This window comes from Drosophila innubila (genome assembly GCF_004354385.1).
Source record: "Drosophila innubila isolate TH190305 chromosome 3R unlocalized genomic scaffold, UK_Dinn_1.0 2_E_3R, whole genome shotgun sequence".
NCBI classification, from domain to species: Eukaryota; Metazoa; Arthropoda; class Insecta; order Diptera; family Drosophilidae; genus Drosophila; species Drosophila innubila.
This window is the reverse complement of record NW_022995380.1, coordinates 6,667,009-6,688,956: the sequence shown is the minus strand read 5'-3', so window position 1 is coordinate 6,688,956 and position 21,948 is coordinate 6,667,009. Positions and strand designations below refer to the sequence as shown.

General features: G+C 35.2%; 1 protein-coding gene across 8 annotated transcripts; it reads left to right on the top strand.

Moving 5' to 3' along the window:
• Nucleotides 1–958: 958 nt before the first annotated feature.
• LOC117792339 (chloride channel protein 2-like) lies at nucleotides 959–21,093 on the top strand. 8 transcript variants are annotated; one of them, XM_034632416.1, is made up of 16 exons: nucleotides 12,394–13,047; nucleotides 13,916–14,023; nucleotides 14,464–14,629; nucleotides 14,704–14,832; nucleotides 15,463–15,596; nucleotides 15,723–15,879; nucleotides 15,940–16,150; nucleotides 16,217–16,318; nucleotides 17,002–17,236; nucleotides 17,294–18,400; nucleotides 19,117–19,161; nucleotides 19,257–19,301; nucleotides 19,501–19,887; nucleotides 20,082–20,117; nucleotides 20,224–20,457; nucleotides 20,526–21,093. In XM_034632416.1, exons 1-16 carry the CDS (start codon nucleotides 12,781–12,783, stop codon nucleotides 20,832–20,834), a joined length of 3,672 nt encoding a protein of 1,223 aa, XP_034488307.1. In that variant the 5' UTR covers nucleotides 12,394–12,780; the 3' UTR covers nucleotides 20,835–21,093. The 8 variants fall into 8 exon arrangements, 7 of the variants coding, with proteins under 7 accessions (XP_034488312.1, XP_034488308.1, XP_034488309.1 ...); XM_034632421.1 differs by lacking the exons at nucleotides 12,394–13,047; nucleotides 19,117–19,161; nucleotides 19,257–19,301; nucleotides 19,501–19,887; nucleotides 20,082–20,117 and adding exons at nucleotides 959–1,175; nucleotides 3,576–4,877; XM_034632417.1 differs by lacking the exons at nucleotides 12,394–13,047; nucleotides 19,117–19,161; nucleotides 19,257–19,301; nucleotides 19,501–19,887 and adding an exon at nucleotides 10,553–10,885.
• Nucleotides 21,094–21,948: the final 855 nt, after the last annotated feature.

Here is a 21,948-nt window from a genome sequence, read left to right as displayed (position 1 = left end):
ACTAAATATGTGGAAGCACGATGTTGTATTTTGCAAACAGAAGCCGTGTGCTTTAATCAACTAATATGTAAATCATTATTTTAGTATACGAAATTTCTACAAATTTAAGATTAATAGAGTTTTTTCTTAGTTAAACGATCTATTTACGAATTTTTGGTTCTACTAATAGCTGCAGTTATTTAGGAAAATTAAAATTTGTCGATCGAAATATTCATAAAACTTAACATTAATTTAAATTGATTTTTTCATCGCCATTAATACGATTTGCAAGGTGCTAATGAAATTCACGTACGGTAGTTATTTATTTATTATGGCAATAATTACAGTAAAATTGTTGAATGTTTACATAACAGGCGTGAATGTGTCATGATATAAAATATAAAATGTGCAAAAAAAATATCTACGAGTACTTTTTGATTTTCAAATTATAATTGCGCTGGAAAATGAGGTAATACGTATGGTAATTTATGGATAAACTAAATGTAACTGCGCATTATTAATAACGACAGTGTGAAATTGTTGCTATTATTAAATACTGGCTAAAAATTCCCCTAATGTCACATTTATAATTAAGTGGTCTACCATGCAAAAGATCAGCATCTTTTATTTATAAGCAAATTAAAATTGATCGTAAAAACAATAACCATAGAATTGGCCAATGCCAATGGAAATTTGCAGTAAAACAGAGAAATTTGCGACGCACTCTGAAACTAAATCAGAAATCAAATCTATCTTTGATGCGGCACAACTGAAAAATGCAAATCAGCTGATCGTGGCGAGCGAAAAGCTCCCGTTTAGTTGGTCGACGTCATCAATCGGAACGGAACGGAACATAGCTGACGCTGACCGAAGGTGATAACCGGGTCCGGAGCTCCAAACACCTAACAACAGCAACAGCGACAGCTACAGCGACAACGACAACGACAGCTACAACGGCAACGGCAACGACGACGGCGCCAACAGTCAATGGCAGAACGCGAAGCGGCCGCGTTGACAACGGAGCTGCTCTAGAATCGCTCTTCAGTTGCCCGCCTTGTAGTTAATTCACATATTTGGAGTATACGTTGCAATTGATGCGGTAAAGGAACGGCAAACGAGTCAATCAAAGCGTCAATCAAACTTAAATACTTGGATCAATCAAGCAACAACATTCGATCCGAACAACAACTAGAAGTGTGAGTGACAACAGTGACAACAACAACAACAACCGTAACAAGCAAATCAAAACACGCGCTCAGAGTGTGTGAGTGCACAGTGAAACAGGTGGCGGGCGCACCTGCCGTCGCGACGTGTCAAAGCGTCGGCGGGGCGAAGGTGTTCCATTCTTTTTAGCCGTCTTTTTGTTCTCTTTTGAATTTAAATCGTGTATTTGTCATTTATTCAAATTTTTTTTAAAATTCTTTTTGTTGCCATTTTCAACCTATTTAAACGTTTGAATTTAAATATCGCAATTACTATAATCAAATAAGCATATATGTAATTAATGGAATACCAATAGCAGTAATGAATATACACAATTTAATGAACGTGTATTTTTGAGTGTATTCATACATTGTTTAGAATAACGAAAACAAATATTTCACTTATTCAATTTTTGTTTGCACTTTCATTTGTGAATTATTTCGAAAATATGTATTTTTGGCAGCCTTTGTGTTTCGCATTTGTGTTTGTGCTTAGTAATGTGTTTTTTATGTACATTCTCGCATCTACAGTAGAAACTCGAAGTAACAAAATTCAGTATAACAAACTTATAACCCAGCTCTTTACGTTATTAATCAAACACTTAACTTGTAAAAGTACTTAATAGTACAAAGCTTGCCTCTTAAAATTCGATTTAGTTAAGAAGTGGCTAAATGGAGGCATATACAATTATAGAGAACTTTAATAAGCCACAGAAATACTTAAGCAAGCACTCACCTACTTAGTTATCTGGGAAGACTATACATAAAAAGAACAGGCTTTCATAAAAATTAACATTAACATTGCAGTTAATACCAAAAGAAATTCATTAATATTCTACAGATTACTGAATTAAAAACAATAATTTTCATTTTAAGGGTGTGTTCAGAATAACTGTGACACATTTCGGTACAAAAATAAACCGAGTAAATGGAAAGATTTGCAGTGAAGACCATCAAAATAACTAAATTTAGCACCTTGTTACACGGGAAAAAACTGAAAAGAAATGGAACAGATAGCCAATTATAATTAGGGAGCGATTTAAAAGCGTTAATTTGCAGTGCAATAAAAACTTAATGGAATCGCGAATTCGCCAAAACAATAATAACGCTTACATATACGTTTATGTACAGATTATAAATTGAATAATGCAGCTTTCTTGCTTAAGTTATGTGCTGACGAGTATATAGTACATCCATAGCAAAACAATCGAATATAATACGAGTATGCGGTTCATTATCAGAGCATGGCTGAACTGAAAAACAAAAAACCGGCTAAAACCGCTATTGACTAGGTTTTTGTTGTAACTCTATAAGAATTTGTATATGCAAATTCCTCGCTAACGAAAGTTTCTCTGATAAGTGTAAATATGAGTAAATGTGTTTATCATTGCAAAAATAAAACGCTAGTTTCATAAATCTTTTCGAATCGGCGCCATAATTCTGACATGAGATTAAAATAAATTAATAAATCGTATAAAGTGAAGGTGTCCCTCGTACGAACCAACTCTGTCGTAATAAATACATAAATTAGATCGCATTAGAGAGCTTTTCTTGGGGGTTTCTAGGTTACTCAGCCTTGGCATTATGATAAGAATTTCGGGAGTTTAAAATGGCCCTCAAACCAAAATATTATGTACAAAGCTAATTGCGGAATTTAACTGATGAGTTTTCGTATGTGTTGTACTGTATCTTTCCGGTCTTTTAAGAAAGTTTTCTGAAAACTGAGTGTTTAGATTTTTCTCGACTATAGCTATAAAATTATGTAGTAAGAATAAAAGAGTTCCCAACATTTTAAGAATTGAGATAATGATTTTATATTTGATAATGATAATGAAAATGATGTTAAATTTATTATTATTCCTCGGCTTTTGAAAATAAACTAAAATGTAGTTTAGATATTAAAATGCAAGAAAAAGTATAATAAATCTTTAATTAGGGATAATAATCCATACTCCTTGCACAACCGAACTCTTACACTTAAATCCAAACTGCATCTCAGTCTCTCTTACTCAACAGTACTCCTGCGACTGTCTGTCATCTGTATTTACTCTAAATATCTTTGTGGTTTTAATAGATCATCCTGTTTATCATTGCACGTCTCCTAGATAAACACACTTGAGAGAAATGAGACATTCTGTTGTTGGGAGCTCCATTTGCGTGGCGACCTTCAATGAAATGCTCTCCCAGTATATGCATCTCACACCAACTAACGCCAAACTTGTTTTGCATCCTGTTTTCATTCACATACTATGGACGCCACGTGGGTGTATGGTTGTTGTTGTTGCGTGGCTTGAATTGCGGTGGGGATTGTTCATGCATAATTTAATTAGCTTAGCTAATAAAGCAACTCATATTCAGTTATTTATAACGGTTATATATTTTACTTAATTTCAGGCACCGCAATAAATAAATTTCCGCTGTGAGAACCAAATATTGAGCGTAGTTAATTAGTTTGGAGATCGCCGTGGAAAACAGGTGCTAATTTCGGAGTATTTACAGTTAATCCAACGTCAGACTGTGTGTGTGTGTGTGTCTATACAAGTATACATAAATAGATAGAGCCGATAATGAAACTGTGATACATTCGCGATTTTGTTGTCGCTGTTGTTAATTAAGCCTTCACACGCTCAAGTGCGCCACTTGAAAAAGTACACACATTCATTCTCGCGCTTTTCCCACCTTCCACCTTCCACACAGACACCCACTCCACTATCGTGCTGCTCAGCCGAAAGTGCCAACACATATAAAAAGAGCAGTAAGAAGAAGAGAAGGAAGAACAAAAATAGTAACAATTGTACATTGACGAAGTTATCAGCGGTAGGAGCAGAGCAGCAGAGCTTTCAGCAGATTTCCCAAGCATAAACAGCGCTGCCGTCGCAACGCGTCGCTGCTGTCGTCGCAGTCACAGTCGCAGTCAGCTTTGAACGCAGCAGCAACGCATATTTTGTTTTTGTCATAAACGTGACTGCGACTGCGCTTGGACATCTTCCACACTCCCGCGTTGCTCCAACTTCACCTATACTTTAAATCAAGCATCTTTGGGATGTGTTTGCTGGACATTGAGAGAGTGGCGTTGGCGTTGACGTTGGCGTCGTTATCATCATAATCATCGTTGTGACTGCTGCTGCTGTCGCGGCTGCTGGAAAGGAAGTCAGTCTTGTGACTTGGTGCAACAAAAGTGCAGCTAATTGAATTTAATGCACAAGCAAAAGGAATTTGATTTCATTTTTACATGTGACGCATACAAAGTACAAGTACCTAGCGGAGGCGAAAGCAATGCGGAAAAGTGCAAGTGACAATCGAAGCAACAGTAATCGCATAATAAGCGCGACTTAAGTGAAAGACAAGCAAAATTATACTTAAATTACAAAGCAAACAACAACACAATAAATAACACTAAATAAACAAAATATGCATATGTATATGTAAATAAATATATTAAAGAGCCATTTAATATTCAAGTCATCAGCTAATTATTGTGATATTGCAACTTGTTAAGCAAAAAAATTAAAAAAAAAAGAAATCAACATGAAGATAAACAAAAATGGACGCGAATCTCTGCTCCTCGTGCCCTCGCCGAATCACACGTTTCCAGTGCGCACGTGCTCCAACGCGTCCTCGCTGCGCTTCAATATGGGTCACGATCACGACAATACCGACGATGCCGAGGAGGGTCTCGGCTATACACACACACTGGTAAGTTAAATGTGGGAAAGTAAAGGGAATAGCAGTTATTACTAGTGTTAAAAATAGTTCTTTGGCTAGAGATTAATTAAACAAAAAAGTATTGATTTTCTATCACAAATATAGATAGATAATCAACCTCTTAATAACTATATTATATTATAAAAGCATTCCTGTTTCCGAGTATCTGAGTATTCCGACATCTGTTTATTAGGCGGGCTCAATGTTCCTTATATGCAGTATACAAATAATTAATTAATTGCAATCTTATTTTGTGATTGATTTTTCGTTGGTTTTTTTTTGTTACACCAATTTGTAAATCGCACACGAGTATCACATGACTACCTGATCATATGTTTAATCACAGATTGTACACATGATCAGGCTAGACCCGCAGGCCAACCAGTTGGATCAAATCTCTATGTGTAGTATGCATCTACTGCGACAGGTGTGGGCAGATCTGCGTTTTTTTTTTTTTTGCGGTTTGACAGTCTGGTTTCGACTACATACCTGTTAATAGGCTTTATTAATAAAAACTCAATGCGCAATGATTCAAATTTTAATTTTGTTTTGGATTTACAGGGGAACTCCCCAGCAAAACAAAACAAATTAAAATAAAATTTGTCTCTGTCTAACGTTAAGTCTGATCAACGGAAGGTTTCGCTGATTTTGTTGTTGATATTTTAGATCTTGCGGCATTTTTCTTCTACAAGCTGCCAGCTTCGCAGTCACCCCTTAGTTTTACTTGTATACTCTTGAAATTTCCTAGAAGGGTACATTAAAATTTTTTAAATCTCTTACGCTTTAAACTTACTTTAATGAAAATCAAGAACATTTGCGTATGATTACAGGGTATCTGCCCTATTTTATATACCTTTCAATTTGCGTCATCGAACCAACTGTAAGTGAAAAGTATACATTATTTTCTTATCAATTTTAAATGCTTGTGTGCGCCGCTTTGAAGTTGCTTGACCTTTGCAGCTTCTGTTTGTTATAAATGTGAGTGGGTCACAAATTTATCTGTTTGCTCAAGAATTATTCTTGAGTGTTTTGCGTGTGATAAGAAGCAATTAGCATGTGAGATTTGCCCTAAACCCCACAATATTTTAAATGCAAACATTTACGCAAGGTCTTAAACCATCTTTGATGGTTCTTGAAAGCTGCCAGTGCTCTACATTACAGTTCAAAGGCATTTCAAGATGTTTTCACTGTCAGCTGAGGCAGATATGTTAATATACTCATAGATAAAGTGGCACGAGCTAACTGAAAGATAACTGGTATCTTCATATATCTACTCACATTTCGTGGCTTAATCTTGTTTAATGTGATATTATAAAAATGTCATATTACAGAATTGTATTAAAAATATAAATAAACAAGAAATAAGTCTTTAGACTTTCAGTTCACACATTTTGCACTATAAAATGCATATGTTTTTAGCTACTCAAAGAGCACAAGCTCTGTGGTGTTGTTTTTAATCATTTTCATTAATTTATAATGCCTACCGATTGATTTGCAAATGATTGATCGCTTTAAGCGAATGACTGATATTTTATATTCATCACTTTTTGATAAACTAAATTAGCCAAATTTACTTTGCTGTTACCTTGAAAACTACAATGAACTAACAAAACTCTTTACCGGGCTTCCAATTAGCAGTCATGCAATCAAACTAAAGCCATAAACAAATATTTATATATTATTTGTTATAAGCACAAATGATAACAGAAGCTCATTTGTCATTAATTCAGTTAAAGTCAGTGAATTAATTGAAAAACCCAAATTGGTGTTCAATTGTTCTGAAATGACTCTAGTTTTTCTGGAATTATATATATTCTGACTCACTCTGATATCGTTTCTATTTGGCATTAAACGCTTCTTTCAATTTTGCCGACAAACAACAAGCGCTTTAATGAGCTTCAACTGTTTTTTGTTATTATGATCAGGTCTAAAAGCTGTTTAAATAAGTTACTTTTGTTTTAATTTCTATTGGAAGAAAATAGAATTGTAAAACATCCCATTTAACTACTTACTATTTCAAAGTGCAGTTCAGTAAATGCTCAAACTCACTGGGCGTATGAGTAATATTCAAGTAATCGGTAGATTCGTCTTAAAATCTGACAACGTTAAATAGGTTTTAACATGTTTAAGGTAAATATTTCAAACTCCAGCATATCTGGATAGTGACATTTCCAGCAAAATGGTTTGATTATAAATCTCCTTCGATTGTCTGTTGTAAAAATTCGAACACATTATTGACAGTATATTTCACATATATTTAAGGGGTATACAAGATACATTCAAATAAAAACACAAAAAGAGATACATATGTAATTAGCACCTGTTGTGAACAGTATAAATATTTTCAGCTATATATACATGTAAATACTCGCTTATTTGCACCTTTATCAAAATATCCGAAGTGAAAGCCTTGTAATATTGTGAATATGCAATTATGAGTTATGCGAGGCCTAAACTCGTTTCCATAAGCGGTATAATTGAATAGAGGTAACTTGAGTCGATAGACTTGATTACCGGCTTATCGAGTGGAGGAATGATCCATCAATCAAAGGGGCTTCGCTATCGCCAATCACTTTGATTTAGTGGCGCAGATAAGCGAAAAATCCTATTCGATTTGATTTCTGGCTTTGAATTGAGGACCCGATTGGTAGCACTCGTTGATTATGAATGTTTATGGTTGGTTTATTGTTTAATACAATTAACAATGCGTTTTATTATGGGCCTTAAAAGTTGCCGACAGCTAAAACTGTTTTGGTTCGTTTCGGATTCCAAACAGTTGGTCGGGTTATAGAAATGAATTGTATTTAAGACAATCATCTATTTGTTTAATTGCGTGCTATTTGCTCTTACATAATTCCCTATTTGAAATTTATCTGTGGAATCTATGCAAATATTACAGGCATTCGATATTTGCACAGCGATTTCATTGAATTTTAATTAATTTTCTTTCTTATTCACTCTCTTGTACTTGCCGAATCATGTTGTCTCGCCTCTTAGACTTTTGCACAGTCCAACAGGTGTTGTTATTATTGTTGCTATAATTCACGCCATTATCTTGGCCAGATTTTGGGGTGCTAAAGTTGTCTGGGGTTGGTTCTGACGCTGTGGCTGTTGATGCTGCGATCCTCAGTTGCCCTGGAATTGTTGCCAAGTTCGTATTGTCTTTTCGCCATATTTTATACTTTAAAAGGCACGTATAAAAGTTTAACACACAAAAGTTGTATTATGTATAAACGAAATCTTAAGGTTTGTAAATGTATTCTTTAAATCTTATATTAGAATATGGAAAGAAATCTCAACTGAGTGTGATTTAAATACTATTTTAGAATTCGATAAAATAAAACCCATTATTTTCTACTACATACGTATACGTGAAGTTCTAAAAATTTTCTATGATTTTTTGTAACGTAGTCAATATTATTAAAAATTTGATTTTGTCAATATGTTTAGCCAAAGGAACACAATATCATCCAGACCATAGAAAAAGTAGGCTTCTTTAAAAACTTTAAAATAAATGTTGTATGAAACCATTATTATACATAGCTTAAAAAGGTAACAATGCATTTCGATTCCCAGCCTGTAAAATAGGGGTAGAGTTCGGTCACGACTTTTTTGTTTTTATTATTTAAACTATCACAATATTAATTGTATCTACTTATTAAGTCTACTTTATTTCTAAAAAGCTAACTTTTTTTCTCACTGTGATTAAGATAAGAGAACGCGTCTTGCTATTTCTTAAAATTCTCTCTTAAGTTTATAGACATCTGTAGACATGCTAAATGTATAGATAAGTACGTGTTTGAGTATATCATGATAAATAAGTTGCCTATGCCTCTCATCATTTAAAGAATTATTTTGAAGTGAGCGTTAAACTACTACACATTATCGTTCTCTCTTGAATTTCTTATCAATAAAATTTGCAGAATTGCGCTCTTCATCGGTATTTGTGCTCTCTTACTTTAGGAAATGTTTAGTATTTAGCTGCAGCGAAGGCATAGGATTTTTAGCAATAAGAACATTGTTTCAATCTATGTTATTATCATTAATATACATTAATTTAAGTATTATGAATTATTCATATATTCATTAACCCATCAAATGAAAAAATCTTGTGGGTTGTGTACATTATGTGTTTGATATGAGCACAAGTTGATTTATCCATGTAACAGAAATGACAGGCTATTCAATTTTAACCCGCTTAATCTAAATTTATGACGATGCGACAGTGTGCACAAACCGAAACTTAAGTACTCTAGAATAATGACTTGAATTCATGGGGAACTACGGTGAAATGTATCATTATTATAGGTAATTTCTTGAGTAACCATGTCTTAGTTATAGCTTTATTATCTATCTGAGCTCTATATTTTTCGATCTCTCCCATTCTTTTTTTCTATATCTTTATACATTTTTTTTAAATCAGCGATTAATACCGAAACAAATAAAAGTATCCGTACTTTCTAAACAAGTACTTCCGTAGTTTACTTTATTTGATTGAAAGAATTAACGGTTTCGGTAGTATTTTTTGCATCTTAAAATTTTTTTTTGTTCTATATCCTTATATTTTTTTCATTAGCTATTTGAAGAATGACTTCAATTTGTTAGCTTTGATTATTCAATCGAAATTGATAAGCCACAAATCACCGTCAGTATATTAAACCAATTTAGGCTTAAGTATTGGGCCAAATGATATTAATGCCGTCATTTGGAAAGGCGTCGAATGCCTAAATTGAGCAATCCAATCAAAGTGAAACTTTGCCCAGTTAGAAAGCAAAGGCGAAAAAAATATACATTTGTATCTTAGAAATGCTGCATATAGATCCTCAAACATGTGACTCTGTGCCGTGAGCATGTTCCTCCCACCTCCACACACAGTACACACACAATCACACACAGAAATCACTTAAAGAGATTAAAGTAAGATGATGTCGTCAAAAAGCTGGCTCAAATTGAGTTGCTTAAGTGACACGGCACAGTGGGGCAAGTCAATCAAAGTGACACTGTGCACCGTGCGACATATTAACTTTGCTTAGTCAATAGTACTTGTCACACTGTTCACTGTGCTTGTTGTCAACCAAGCGACGAGCATTTTCACTTTTTCTCTAGAACAGGCGGCAAATTATTAAATTTATGAAATTTTATTGATGTTTTACACACAAACTTTGACCGCTCGAGTGTTGATGGTTGTCTGTGTGTGTGTGTGTGTGTGTTTATAAAGTATCTAAGCACTTGTGAATGGATGAGAACCCGGGTCACAGACATCTGTCTTGGTATTGGTGTACTAAATTTTATAGAATCTTCAGCTTAAACGAGACAATATCGGTCTATGCATACGACAATTCGAGTGTCTTACATTTTCAGTTGAGCTTAAAACTTTGCGCGAGTCGCACGCAGGAAAGCATCTCGCGGATACAAGCAAGTGCAGTTGATTTTACTAAGACAAAGGAAGAGCTTAATTAATTCAATTGCATAAATCAGAATTTAGATGCTCGACTTAGCTCTCGTCTAGCCAAAAATCAAACATTGATTAGCCATGGCAATTGCAAAGTCAAATTGTGTTTGATAGTTGGCAAAACCAAAGTCAATAACAGCGAGAATAAGTTCTTAACGTATTCGTATAGATATTGATCGGTTTTTGGTCGTGCCGCGCTCTCACTGGATTCCCTTTTATAAAACGCACAATGGTGTACTTTGCCAGCCGCGATAATCGTGATCGCAATGGGAAAGCCAAACAAAAAGTCGAACGGATCATACACGATGAAGAGTTTGGCGAAGAGAATGTCGAGCTGGTCGACTCCGAGTGGGCCGATTTCGAGAAGTTCATTCGTCAGTTGCGCCAAAGACGCAGCAGCAACATATCAATGGAGGTGGAACTGCGCCATGTCCAGCGACATCCAAAAGTCAAATCACAGGCCTTTTATCCCTGCCCTGCAACGGAAAATGGACCTGATTCTGACTCATCCGACGATGACGATCCATTTGGATATATCGACACACTTGTAAGCAAAAAAGTCTATACAAATATATTTATTTACAATGTTAGTTAGTTAGTTTACCAAATAGAGCACTGAGAGTACTTTGGTAATAATCTATTTTATTGATAAGATTTCTTTCCACACTCACATACATATGTGACTTGGTAACGCGCTCAACGACAGCATTATCTTTATATCTGACATGAATGACCAATAGATCGTAAAAACCTATTACCAAAAATGTCTGGTTATTGATTTTAGCTATTTTATTGATCTCATCAACTTTCCAATTAAGCGATTTGTATAATTCTCTTATCGGAATTTATGTATAAAGCAGAGAACCATAATTTCCTTGTTCAGAGATTGATTTTGATTTCTGGTTATTTATTATATTCAAATTAAAATTTACATACATACAGTAATAGCCAAAAATGTAAATTACTCTTATCTTATTTTTTGAGATTAACATAAATAGATGAATGAGAATAAAGAACTATTTTGTAAATTTTAAACTGAATGTCTAATTTATTCTATGAAAAGTTATTGCCATCAAATACAAGTTATTTATTTTGTTGGAGATAGTTTCCTATAAAAAATAATCTTAAAAATAAATATGTTTTTTACTATCTCGGTAATCCAAGAGCTTTTTAAATTTATGTATATTTAAGATGTAGGGTATATAGCTCACAGTTATCAAAAATAAATTTTATTTCATTATTTCATGTTTTGTTTAGTGTTTTTATTCTTGTTCCTTTTCCCTTTCCGGTGTAAAAACAATAAGAAACAGTGTGTAAATAGCCAAGTGAGGAAAAAATTGTTTTCTATTTTTAATCGGATTATAATGAATGGTATTTAGTGTTTATTATAAGTTAAGAAATTATTTCTTTGAAGAAGGTAGTAGGCTGCAAAGAAAAGGGTAATCAAGTTGATCAAAGAATTTTTACTATTGTATAAAGGAAATGGTTTTTTTTTTTTGAAAACTTTAAGAACATTGAGAATAAAATGTATACATCTTTGAATATGAGTCGATATCAAATTAAATGATGTTATACTTTCAAGTTTTTTTTTAGATTCTAAATTTGAAAATACATAATTTGATTAGTATATTTTTTTTGCCATATCCGATTTAAAATTTATTGCATTTTAATTGAGATTTTTTAACCTCGGCCATTTAGCAGTTGGCAAGATCTCTGAAAGCTTTTAAAACACATTAAGCGATTTTTCTATATGTTGGCCAAATCGGCAATTGGTTGAATTCGGCACAGCTGGTTACCCTGGCCAGTGTATAGAGCGTCGTTGGCCTAAACGAAAGAAAATTTCAATAATTTTTCACACAAACTGAAAGCTCGACAGCGTCGGTTTTAGTTTAAAAAAGTTTTTGCAAAGATTAGAACGTTGTGTCAGTGTCGGAGAAATGTTGAAAAAATCAATAAACATCTAAAATCGTTAGAAATTATAACCTATGTGAAAAGAATAGAAAAATGTTTAAAAAAATGTGTGCTGTGATTTTGATTTGTAGATGACTAAAATATTTGAAATTATTTTAAAATAATTGTGATAAAGGCCGTGCAGCGGTGTAGAAAGTTATAAATAAATTGCAATGATATTTACAACTGTTGTGCTGACGAGACGGGTCTCAAGGGCAGCGACATGTAATTACGTCTTGCAATGACAAACAACAACAACGACAACAACGAGAGCAACACGGCCGAAAACTAAAAATAATTGGCAACAAAATGCGAAACAGAAATTCGGCCAACAGGCGCAGGCATGTCAAAGGCCGTAATACGGATTTATGCGACTGACACGGAGTACGGCTGCTTAACTATCAAAGACAATCAAATCGAATCAATTGAAATTGAATCGAAACAAATCGCAGACGAGTCGAATCGCTGTCTAAGTTACAAATCGCTTGCTTCATGTTCAATAACAGTCGCACTCATCAGGATGAGTTCATTCGCGAATACGCATTCGAGCCGGAGCTACTGATCAATCGCGAGGAATATCTACGCGAGGAGGAGCGTGCCCACAAGATACCCTCTACCCCCGTCCGTCTTCGCTGGGATGAGGCCATTGCCAAACAGAAGCAACAACAACAGAAGCAGAAACGCAAAGCCAATGCCGACAATACCAGCCAAGACGATGACAAAAATCAGATTGAATTCGAAATCGAGGCTTTCTACTATGTAAGCAAAAGAAAAACACCGACCCCAACACCGTCACAGACCTTTGCCCAGACCTCTGGGAAATTAACCCTGCTCTTGGCTTGTGTCTTATTGTCTTTAGCATTTCCTTTTGATTTTTTTGCCCCTTCACATAAATGAAAAATTTGTACTTATTTATATATTTCTTTGTTTTGACCGTGACACGTTTTTCTTTTCAATACGTTTTTCTCAGGGAATATTGAATATTAGTTTTAATGAAAAATAATAAAATTAAGTTTCATTAACATATATATTGGTTTTATTTTAAAAAGTAAACACTTTTAAGCTTCCGCATTGACAGCTTTTCATTTTCTATTTCAATTCGCATGTTGTTTTTTTTTTTTTGACAACTTTATACCATTTGTTTTGATATGTTATTTATGCTTTTATTTCGTTGCTATGCTCCGAATTCTTGTCGCTTTTTGCACCTATCTATAAATATTTTGGGAATTTCCGTATATAAAAAAATCGTTTCATGACGAAAAATCTCAGGCGTGAAAACTGTTGCCTGTTGGAATAATTGTTTTTCTTTTATTTTATTATATATTTTCTTATTTTGTTTTGTTTATTTTAAAAGATGAGTTTTTTTTATGTTATTTATATTTATAATGAATATTGGACTTGTGGCCGATGCCATGAGATCAACAAGTGAAGCGAAGACATCAGTAAGTGTTTTGTCTTCTACGTGGATGGTGGACAAAGTTTATTTATTTTTTATATTCATGCTAAGTTTCTATATGTAAAACAGGGGCAATATAAGAAATTTTAAAAAAGTAATATTCATGTAAGAGAAGTGATAACTGCACCATAATAAATACATATTATTAAATGTATTTCTCTTTATTTGTAGATGTATGGTCGTTATACAAAAGATCTAGGAGAATTTGCCAAAGATGAAGCCAGAAAGCTCAAGCTACTCGAAAAGCGACGAAAGCAGGAAGATAAACAAAGGAATAAGGTAAATTTGAATAGTGTTTTCAACAATACACATTGATAATCATATGACAAACTATTTTATTTATATATACATTTAATGCAAACGTAATGAGAAAAAAATATACATATTTAAGGTAAAGAATTCAAATGAAATCCGAATGAAATTCACTTGACATCAAATGCTGCTATTCATGTTCAATGGCAACAAATTATGCAGAGTACTCGTATTCATACACTTTTGCTCGCCATTTTTGATTTGCAAAAATATTTGGCATAGATCCCAATCCCATTGTCAATAGCATTGTCTTTCTTTTGTGGTCTTTCATAGACAGTCTGCACTGTACATAAATACGAGTACGTGTATGTTATTTAAAAGTAGCAAATGTTGAGAGAATTTTGAGATGTTTTGTGAATTTTGAACGCATCGGTTTATAAAGCAGCAGTGCTGGGAAATATTTACAGGAATTGCTTGGGAAACGAGCGACGCGAATAAAACGCATCTCATCATGGATCTGGAGGCATACGTTGGCTCGGCTGGGCGAGGATTGGGTGTTCCTCGCCCTATTGGGCATCATAATGGCCCTTCTCTCCTTCATCATGGACAAAGGCATATCGATATGTACAAATGGTAAACTCATTCCAAAACTATGATCCATTTTACTGTATATTGTTTTAATATCGACATTATATGTATTATTCCAGCTCGTATATGGCTCTATCGCGACCTTACCTCACAGCCCTTCATACAATATATTGCTTGGGTCTCATTGCCGGTCTGCTTAATATTATTCTCAGCCGGCTTTGTTCATCTCATCGCACCGCAAAGTATAGGTAAGAGAAAGAAAAATTTATTATATTATATTATGTGTAGAATGTATGTGTACCTGTTTATCCCTATAACTAACCCTAACTTTAATAATGTTGACTTTTAAAGTATTGAACTATATAGTGTACAATAGTCAAGTACCTTTGTTATTGTTTTTGTAGTTTTAACTATCATTAAAGTAGATGTTTGAGTTTTCCAAAGCAAAAAGAATTCCACAACATAAAAATAAATTAATTTTTTTACTTACTTACTTACTTCGATGGTTGTTTAGGAAGTAATTGACATCAAATCAGGGATTAGATAGCTTACAAAGATCTTCAGATGAAGCATTGCAAAGGGCTTAAATTGAGGACTAAGAACTCCTAAACAACAAATTAATTATTTCGATTATACTTAATAATTTCCATTTGATTATCCCACACTTGATTGTACCACTGCACTCCGGCAGCTGCCCGCACCAAGCGCACTTGGCACCTCCAATATACTATATTCTAACACATTGTGTCTATATGTTATATACTCGTTTAAAAAACAAACAAATTTAGTTATATACTAACCCAATGCCTGACGCGTATGCTCAATGCATCAATCTAAATAAGTACATACATATTGTATTATATACCAACTGTGTTTAGGTTCCGGTATACCTGAAATGAAGACCATACTGCGTGGCGTTGCACTGAAAGAGTATCTCACATTTAAGACATTAGTGGCCAAGGTAATTGGTTTAACGGCAACTCTGGGCAGCGGTATGCCATTAGGAAAGGAAGTAAGTATGAAAAATTGATGCCAAATCACACACACACACACACACACACAGACACAATCACAATTTTGGAAAACTCTAAAACGAAAAAGAAAAAAAAAATCAAAACCATAAACGTTTTATCTTTAGGGTCCTTTCGTACATATAGCAAGTATTGTAGCACAATTATTAAGTAAACTCGTCACATCATTCCAAGGCATCTATGAGAATGAATCCCGCAACTCTGAAATGCTCGCGGCTGCCTGTGCGGTCGGTGTAGGCGCCTGTTTTGCAGCGCCTGTTGGAGGTGAGTGTACCTTGATCCGCATCTAGTTGATTGCTTGAAGAGAGCCACAATCCTTTGCAGGCGTCCTGTTCAGCATTGAGGTCACCACCACCTACTTTGCGGTGCGCAATTACTGGCGTGGCTTCTTTGCCGCCGTGTGTGGTGCAACGGTATTTCGTTTGCTTGCCGTGTGGTTCCAAAATGCCGATACTGTGCGTGCGCTCTTCCTTACCAATTTCACCACCGAATTCCCCTTCGATCCGCAGGAGTTGTTTGTTTTCGCATTGATCGGGTAATTTAAAAAATAGTTATCTGCATATGTGGTTCATTAATTAACACATATTTCAATTTTATTCAGATTCGTTTGTGGTTTGGGTGGCGCCACCTATGTCTGGGTACATCGCCGTTATGTGCTCTTCATGCGCTCCAACAAACGCATGAACAAATTTCTTCAGAAAAAGTGAGTAAAATTTCCAATTAAATTCGATAGGTACATTTGATGTACAAGGATGTGCTGATAAGTCCCAAGTACGAAACGCATCTTTTTTATTAAATAAATTATTATTTTATTTTATAGTGTATCCCATCAGATGATGGCTTCTTAAGATTTACAATTTCATTATATTAAAGCCGGTGTTGATTAAAGTATTTCAAAAATGAGTTATTCTATGATTTCTGAATTATAATAAAAATTTAATTATTTCTTTATTTATTTATTTTTTTTTTTTACAAATTTAAAAAAAATTTCTTATTAAACTATTTTTTTTAAGAAAGTATGAATGTTATGGTGCCTGATTTATTTAGATCAATATTTTAATTACAGTTATGATTGTCCAAACTGACGGTTTCAACGGTTTCACTATAAGTATTACCGATGGAACCCGAAGAACACCTTTAGACTGTATTTCTTCATCGTGTTTCTTATCAAGAACTACTTCTTTTTTATTGCATAAATTGCTTATTACTTGTCCTTCTTCTGAAATAATAAGCACCAGTTTTAACTTTGAGTGAGGATAAAAAATGTTTTTTTCATTAATTTCCATGTAAAAAATAAGCATTTTTTACCTTTTAAAATCACTCTCGTAACACTTATAAATTTAAAAATTGTTATAATTAAACTTGATATTCTCATTTTGTTGGCAGTCGCTTTTTGTATCCTGGATTTCTGGCACTATTGGTCTCCAGCATTTCATTTCCCTTGGGAACGGGTCAGTTCCTGGCAGGTGAGCTCAGCACTCATGAGCAGGTGACACAGCTCTTCAGCAACTTCACCTGGTCCCGTGAAGATTTGACCGTGGAACAGGCGGCGGTTGTAACACACTGGACGACCAACTTAACCAGCGTGTTTGGTAATCTCGTGTGCTATACGATATTTACAGTGAGTGTTTAAGTAAATTATACAAAGTCATTTTATAATTAAAATCATTGCTTGCAGTTCTTCTTCTCGATCATTGCGTCCACGATACCCGTGCCCTCGGGCATGTTTATTCCTGTCTTTAAGATAGGTGCCGCCTTTGGTCGCTTGGTGGGTGAGTTGATGGCCTCCTGGTTTCCCCATGGCGTACGCTACGGCGGACGACTGTCACCCATTATGCCAGGTGGATATGCTGTTGTGGGAGCAGCCGCCTTTTCCGGATCGGTGACGCACACTGTGTCCGTGGCCGTGATTATCTTTGAGATGACGGGCCAGATAACACACGTGGTGCCCGTGATGATAGCCGTGCTGGTGGCCAATGCGGTGGCCGCACTGCTGCAGCCCTCGATCTACGACAGTATTATACTGATAAAGAAGTTGCCCTATCTGCCGGATCTATTGCCCTCAAGCTCCGGCATGTATAGCATCTTTGTGGAGGACTTTATGGTGCGGGATGTCAAGTACATTTGGCATGGCATCTCCTATCAGAAACTCAAGGAGGTCTTGAAGATTAACAAGACGCTGCGCTCGCTGCCATTAGTGGATAGTCCGGAGAACATGATACTTCTGGGATCCGTGCAGCGCTACGAGCTGATCAAGATTATTGAGAAGCACATAGGACGCGAGAAACGTATGGAGGTGGCCCAAAAGTGGCACAAGGAGGCCGAGGAGCGTGCCCTAGAGGAGGAGAAGAAGAAGATGGAAGCGGAACTAAAGCAGCGTCGTCCCTCCCGCTTCGAGGTGCTGCCTGCTCCGGATATATTGAGTCTACGGCAAATTGCCAATGACGAGATGCTGCCTCCCAAAAAGAGGGCAGAAACAATGCACAGCTCGCTGACACCACGCAAATCCATACTCAAGAAGACCAACTCCTTCAATTTAAAGACCTACACTCCCGCCTCACCACACAGCCCCAGCATTACACCCTACACAACAATCACCGGCAACTCCGAGTTTCGTATACGCTCCGCCTTCGAGGCCATCTTCAAAAAGTCCACAACCCTGCAGGACGTCCAACCCGATCCGGAGATGGGCTCCATCTCGGCTGTGGCCAGCGACAGTGAGGTACAAGTGCAGCGTGCACCTAGTGTGCCCAGTACACCTGGCATTTCCAAGAAGGTTCAGCTGGTAAGTTTTCGGTTCCATCCTTATACACTATGATCACATTCCAAGTCAATGGGGCTTTACTTAACTTAACAACTAATGGAGTTAAGCTCCTCTTTGTGCTTTCTATGTTGGGATTACATACATTTATACCCTGTGCCGAGGTTACATGAAATCTGTGCAAAGTAATGGGCAGAAAGAAAGTGATCAGCATCAAGAGTCGAGTGCGTCTGTCTGTTTGAACAGAAATCACCAAATTATGTATAAAGACAGAAAATCGAAAGTCTTAAGAAAAATTTACTATAAGGCTTAGCTACAAAAGTTTGGTAGCACCCTAATAAAAATCCATGTATTTATGTCCAAATGTGCATATAAGGATCCCTTTTAAAATTTTGACAAAAATTTCTCAGAATATCAAAATTGGGAAAATAAAACTAGGAAGGCAGTAATTTGGAGACCAAAATAAAAAATAGTGTTATAAGAATAAATTAGGATGGCGGAAATTGGAAAAAAAATTGAAAAATTGATTAAAAATCAAAAGTATTTGATTAATAATAGAGAGTTTTTCCTTTCTTCCTTCCCATATTATTTTGTATTTTTTAAAACTTTTCCTTAGTTTTTTTTAAGTGTAGTGTTAAGAGGATTTAGCCTTTGGGTTTCTAAGCTCCTGGGCGCATGGTATCTCAATGTCGGAAATTTCGACTAAACGCTTTCTTATTTGTTAACATTGGCTTTCCAAGCAAGCACAAAACAATTGGAATTTTGTAACCGATCAAATCATGCTGGTAAGTAGTTCATTCAAATCGCATATCACAATCCAATTTGGTACTAATGGATCTTTGTGTGTGGCATATCACTAATCCCATTCCATATCTGCAAGCAAGTAAACCCAATTTCAACGGACGTGGAAACCACAATACAAATGGTAATAATTCTTAACTTGATTAATCAATATAATCGTAGTATTCGTAGTTGTTTTGAGACTTTACTGTACTTTGCCAGGCTTTTGAGTGTAATTGGTTTGCTTTTGTGCTTGTTTAAAGATTCAAAATCAGGTGATTCTTTATTTGTTTAATATTTGTGTGTCTATACATTTAACGCTTTTGTAAATGCCGCCTGCTAAGGATGACAAAGATGATACAATAACAGATAACACAGATTCGCGTAAACCAAATAAAATGCTGCTCTCCGAAGCCAATACTGATAAGCCCTGCATTAAATACAAAACAAATAAAGTTTCAGATATTAATAGACAGCCCCATTTTAATGAGATACACGAACCTGCAGTTCTTGCCATCGTTAACGAGAATCACGTAGACATGCAGAAAAGGCCAAAGAAAAAAATAAAATTCAGCAGCGATGTGAAAGTTAAAGATTCGCCAAATCATAGCTATACGTTGGATAGGATTTGCGACAAGCAGTCAGAGGCAAATGAAATGGGTTATACGATAGAAGATGTCGATGATACGAGTAAATCCAATAATGTTGACCCTGAAGAAAGTTCAGACGGGGTAAGTGAAGTTGTCTCTATATCTATTCTGTGTACTGTACTATAACACATACTAATCGAACTAATGTTTTTAGAAGACATTTAACAATAACATTTTCTATTTTCTCTTGTCCAAACGTACCCTGTTCTTGTTAATATGTACATACATATATCCACATCTATATGCACACACACAAAAACACATCCATTAAACAGAATACGACCATTAAAAAGACGAAATCGGTGCAATTGGTATGTAGAAACGAATTGAAATATCTATTGATAGTTTAAATTTACAAGAAAATGCAAAATTTAAATAAATGTTGTATTTTATCTTTTATTACAATGCATCTTTTAGCCCAGGGAACGTGTTATTGACATGTCACCAGAGGATCAAAAGCAATGGGAACTGGAGGAAATGCTGAAACCGATCGATTTGGAAAAGGCACAGATTCACATTGATCCCTCACCATTTCAGCTGGTCGAACGCACCTCCATACTCAAGGTGCACTCGTTGTTCTCGATGGTGGGCATAAATCATGCCTATGTTACGAAGATTGGCAGACTTGTCGGTGTTGTGGGACTCAAAGAGGTTCGATTATCACTCATTATTTAAATAGTTTGTGTTTTTATTAAAAAGTATCTTAATCGAATTAACAGTTGCGCAAGGCCATCGAGGACATCAACAGCAATAGCTTTGTGGCACATACATGTGACGATGAGATCGATGGCGATACTAAGCCAGCTGTGGAGAAGCCTCTACTCTCACCCAGCGCCAGTGACAAGGCCGTGAATATTACAATCACTTCGATGGACTCGGCGCTGTCGAATTCGGACAATTGCTCCGATATTGAAATGGAACACATTAAGTCATTGGATACGCCGGAAGTAACGCTCACAATGCCGCCTATAGAAACAAATACAACAACAGACACAAAAAATACACAGAATATAAACAAAAGTGTTTAAAATAGGCATCAATCTTATGTTTGTACTATATGTATATCGATTCGTTAGTTTGGACAACACTTGCATATTTTTAGTTGTCGCTAGTCTGTAAAGATCAGTTAATACTTATCTAAGTTATGTCATAATTTTAATTAGAATATCAAGTTGTTATGTATTTATATATATGTATATCTCTTTAGTGCATAAAGTCAAAGATATCGTGATCTATATTTAAGTTGAAATCAATGCGAAATAAAAGTTTAAAATTGTACATTGCCAATCGACCCTTTCGTAAACTTGAACTTTGCTCTAATTAAGTGATTAACTTTTGTTTACACATTTAGTGAACATAACATCTAATATTGCTGTTAATTGGATTTTTTGACAACATTTGATATTTATCAATGAGTGAAATTTGTTTTATAATCGACTTTTCACCAATCAATCAATTTCAAGTAAACTAAACCAAGCCAAATTCTTGCTTAAATTATTCGAGCGTTATAAAATATTTCTAATGATAAAAATCAATTTATGGCCCACTTATATTTTGAACAAGCTAATAAGGGGATCAAGACATTTTGAGTCACAGATGGACAAATACTTCAAACTGTAAACAACCTTAATCTAATGTCTACAGGTAATATCGAGATATTTCTGAGTTATAAGTCATATTTTTGGAAATATTATAAAAATCAAATACTTAAACTATTTTAAAATTAAAATAAGTCATGGGTTTGATGGGTGATCGTTGTAAATTCTTTGAAGGCAAAACATGGACCAAAATTTGCAGTGGAGAATACTCACTTGATATTCATTTTAGATTTGGCAATCCATTGGTTATGCTAGGCGAAAGATATGTTATATTTCAAGGGGATGCTGACCAGTTCTTAGTATCTATGGGAGATAGTCCAATCATGGGCCAACAACGAGTGGAGCTCACCAATAGAGGACAATTTGCGGTACCAGGCTCTAATACGATCATAGAATCAATATCTGCCATGACATGTCTACCATACAAATTTCGCTTTACGAAGGAAATTGTCGAAGAATGCACAAGAAAATATGGCGTGTCTGCCAGACAGACGATACTTAGCTACCCGCATTATAATCAAATGATAGATAGACTCATGCAGAG

Coding starts and splice junctions, on each gene's coding strand:
- LOC117792339 (XM_034632416.1), top strand. CDS start 12,781: ATGTTCAATAACAGTCGCACTCATCAGGATGAGTTCATTCGCGAATAC. Junction 14,630..14,703: donor CATATCGATATGTACAAATG/GTAAACTCATTC, acceptor GTATTATTCCAG/CTCGTATATGGCTCTATCGC. Junction 20,118..20,223: donor AGACGAAATCGGTGCAATTG/GTATGTAGAAAC, acceptor TGCATCTTTTAG/CCCAGGGAACGTGTTATTGA.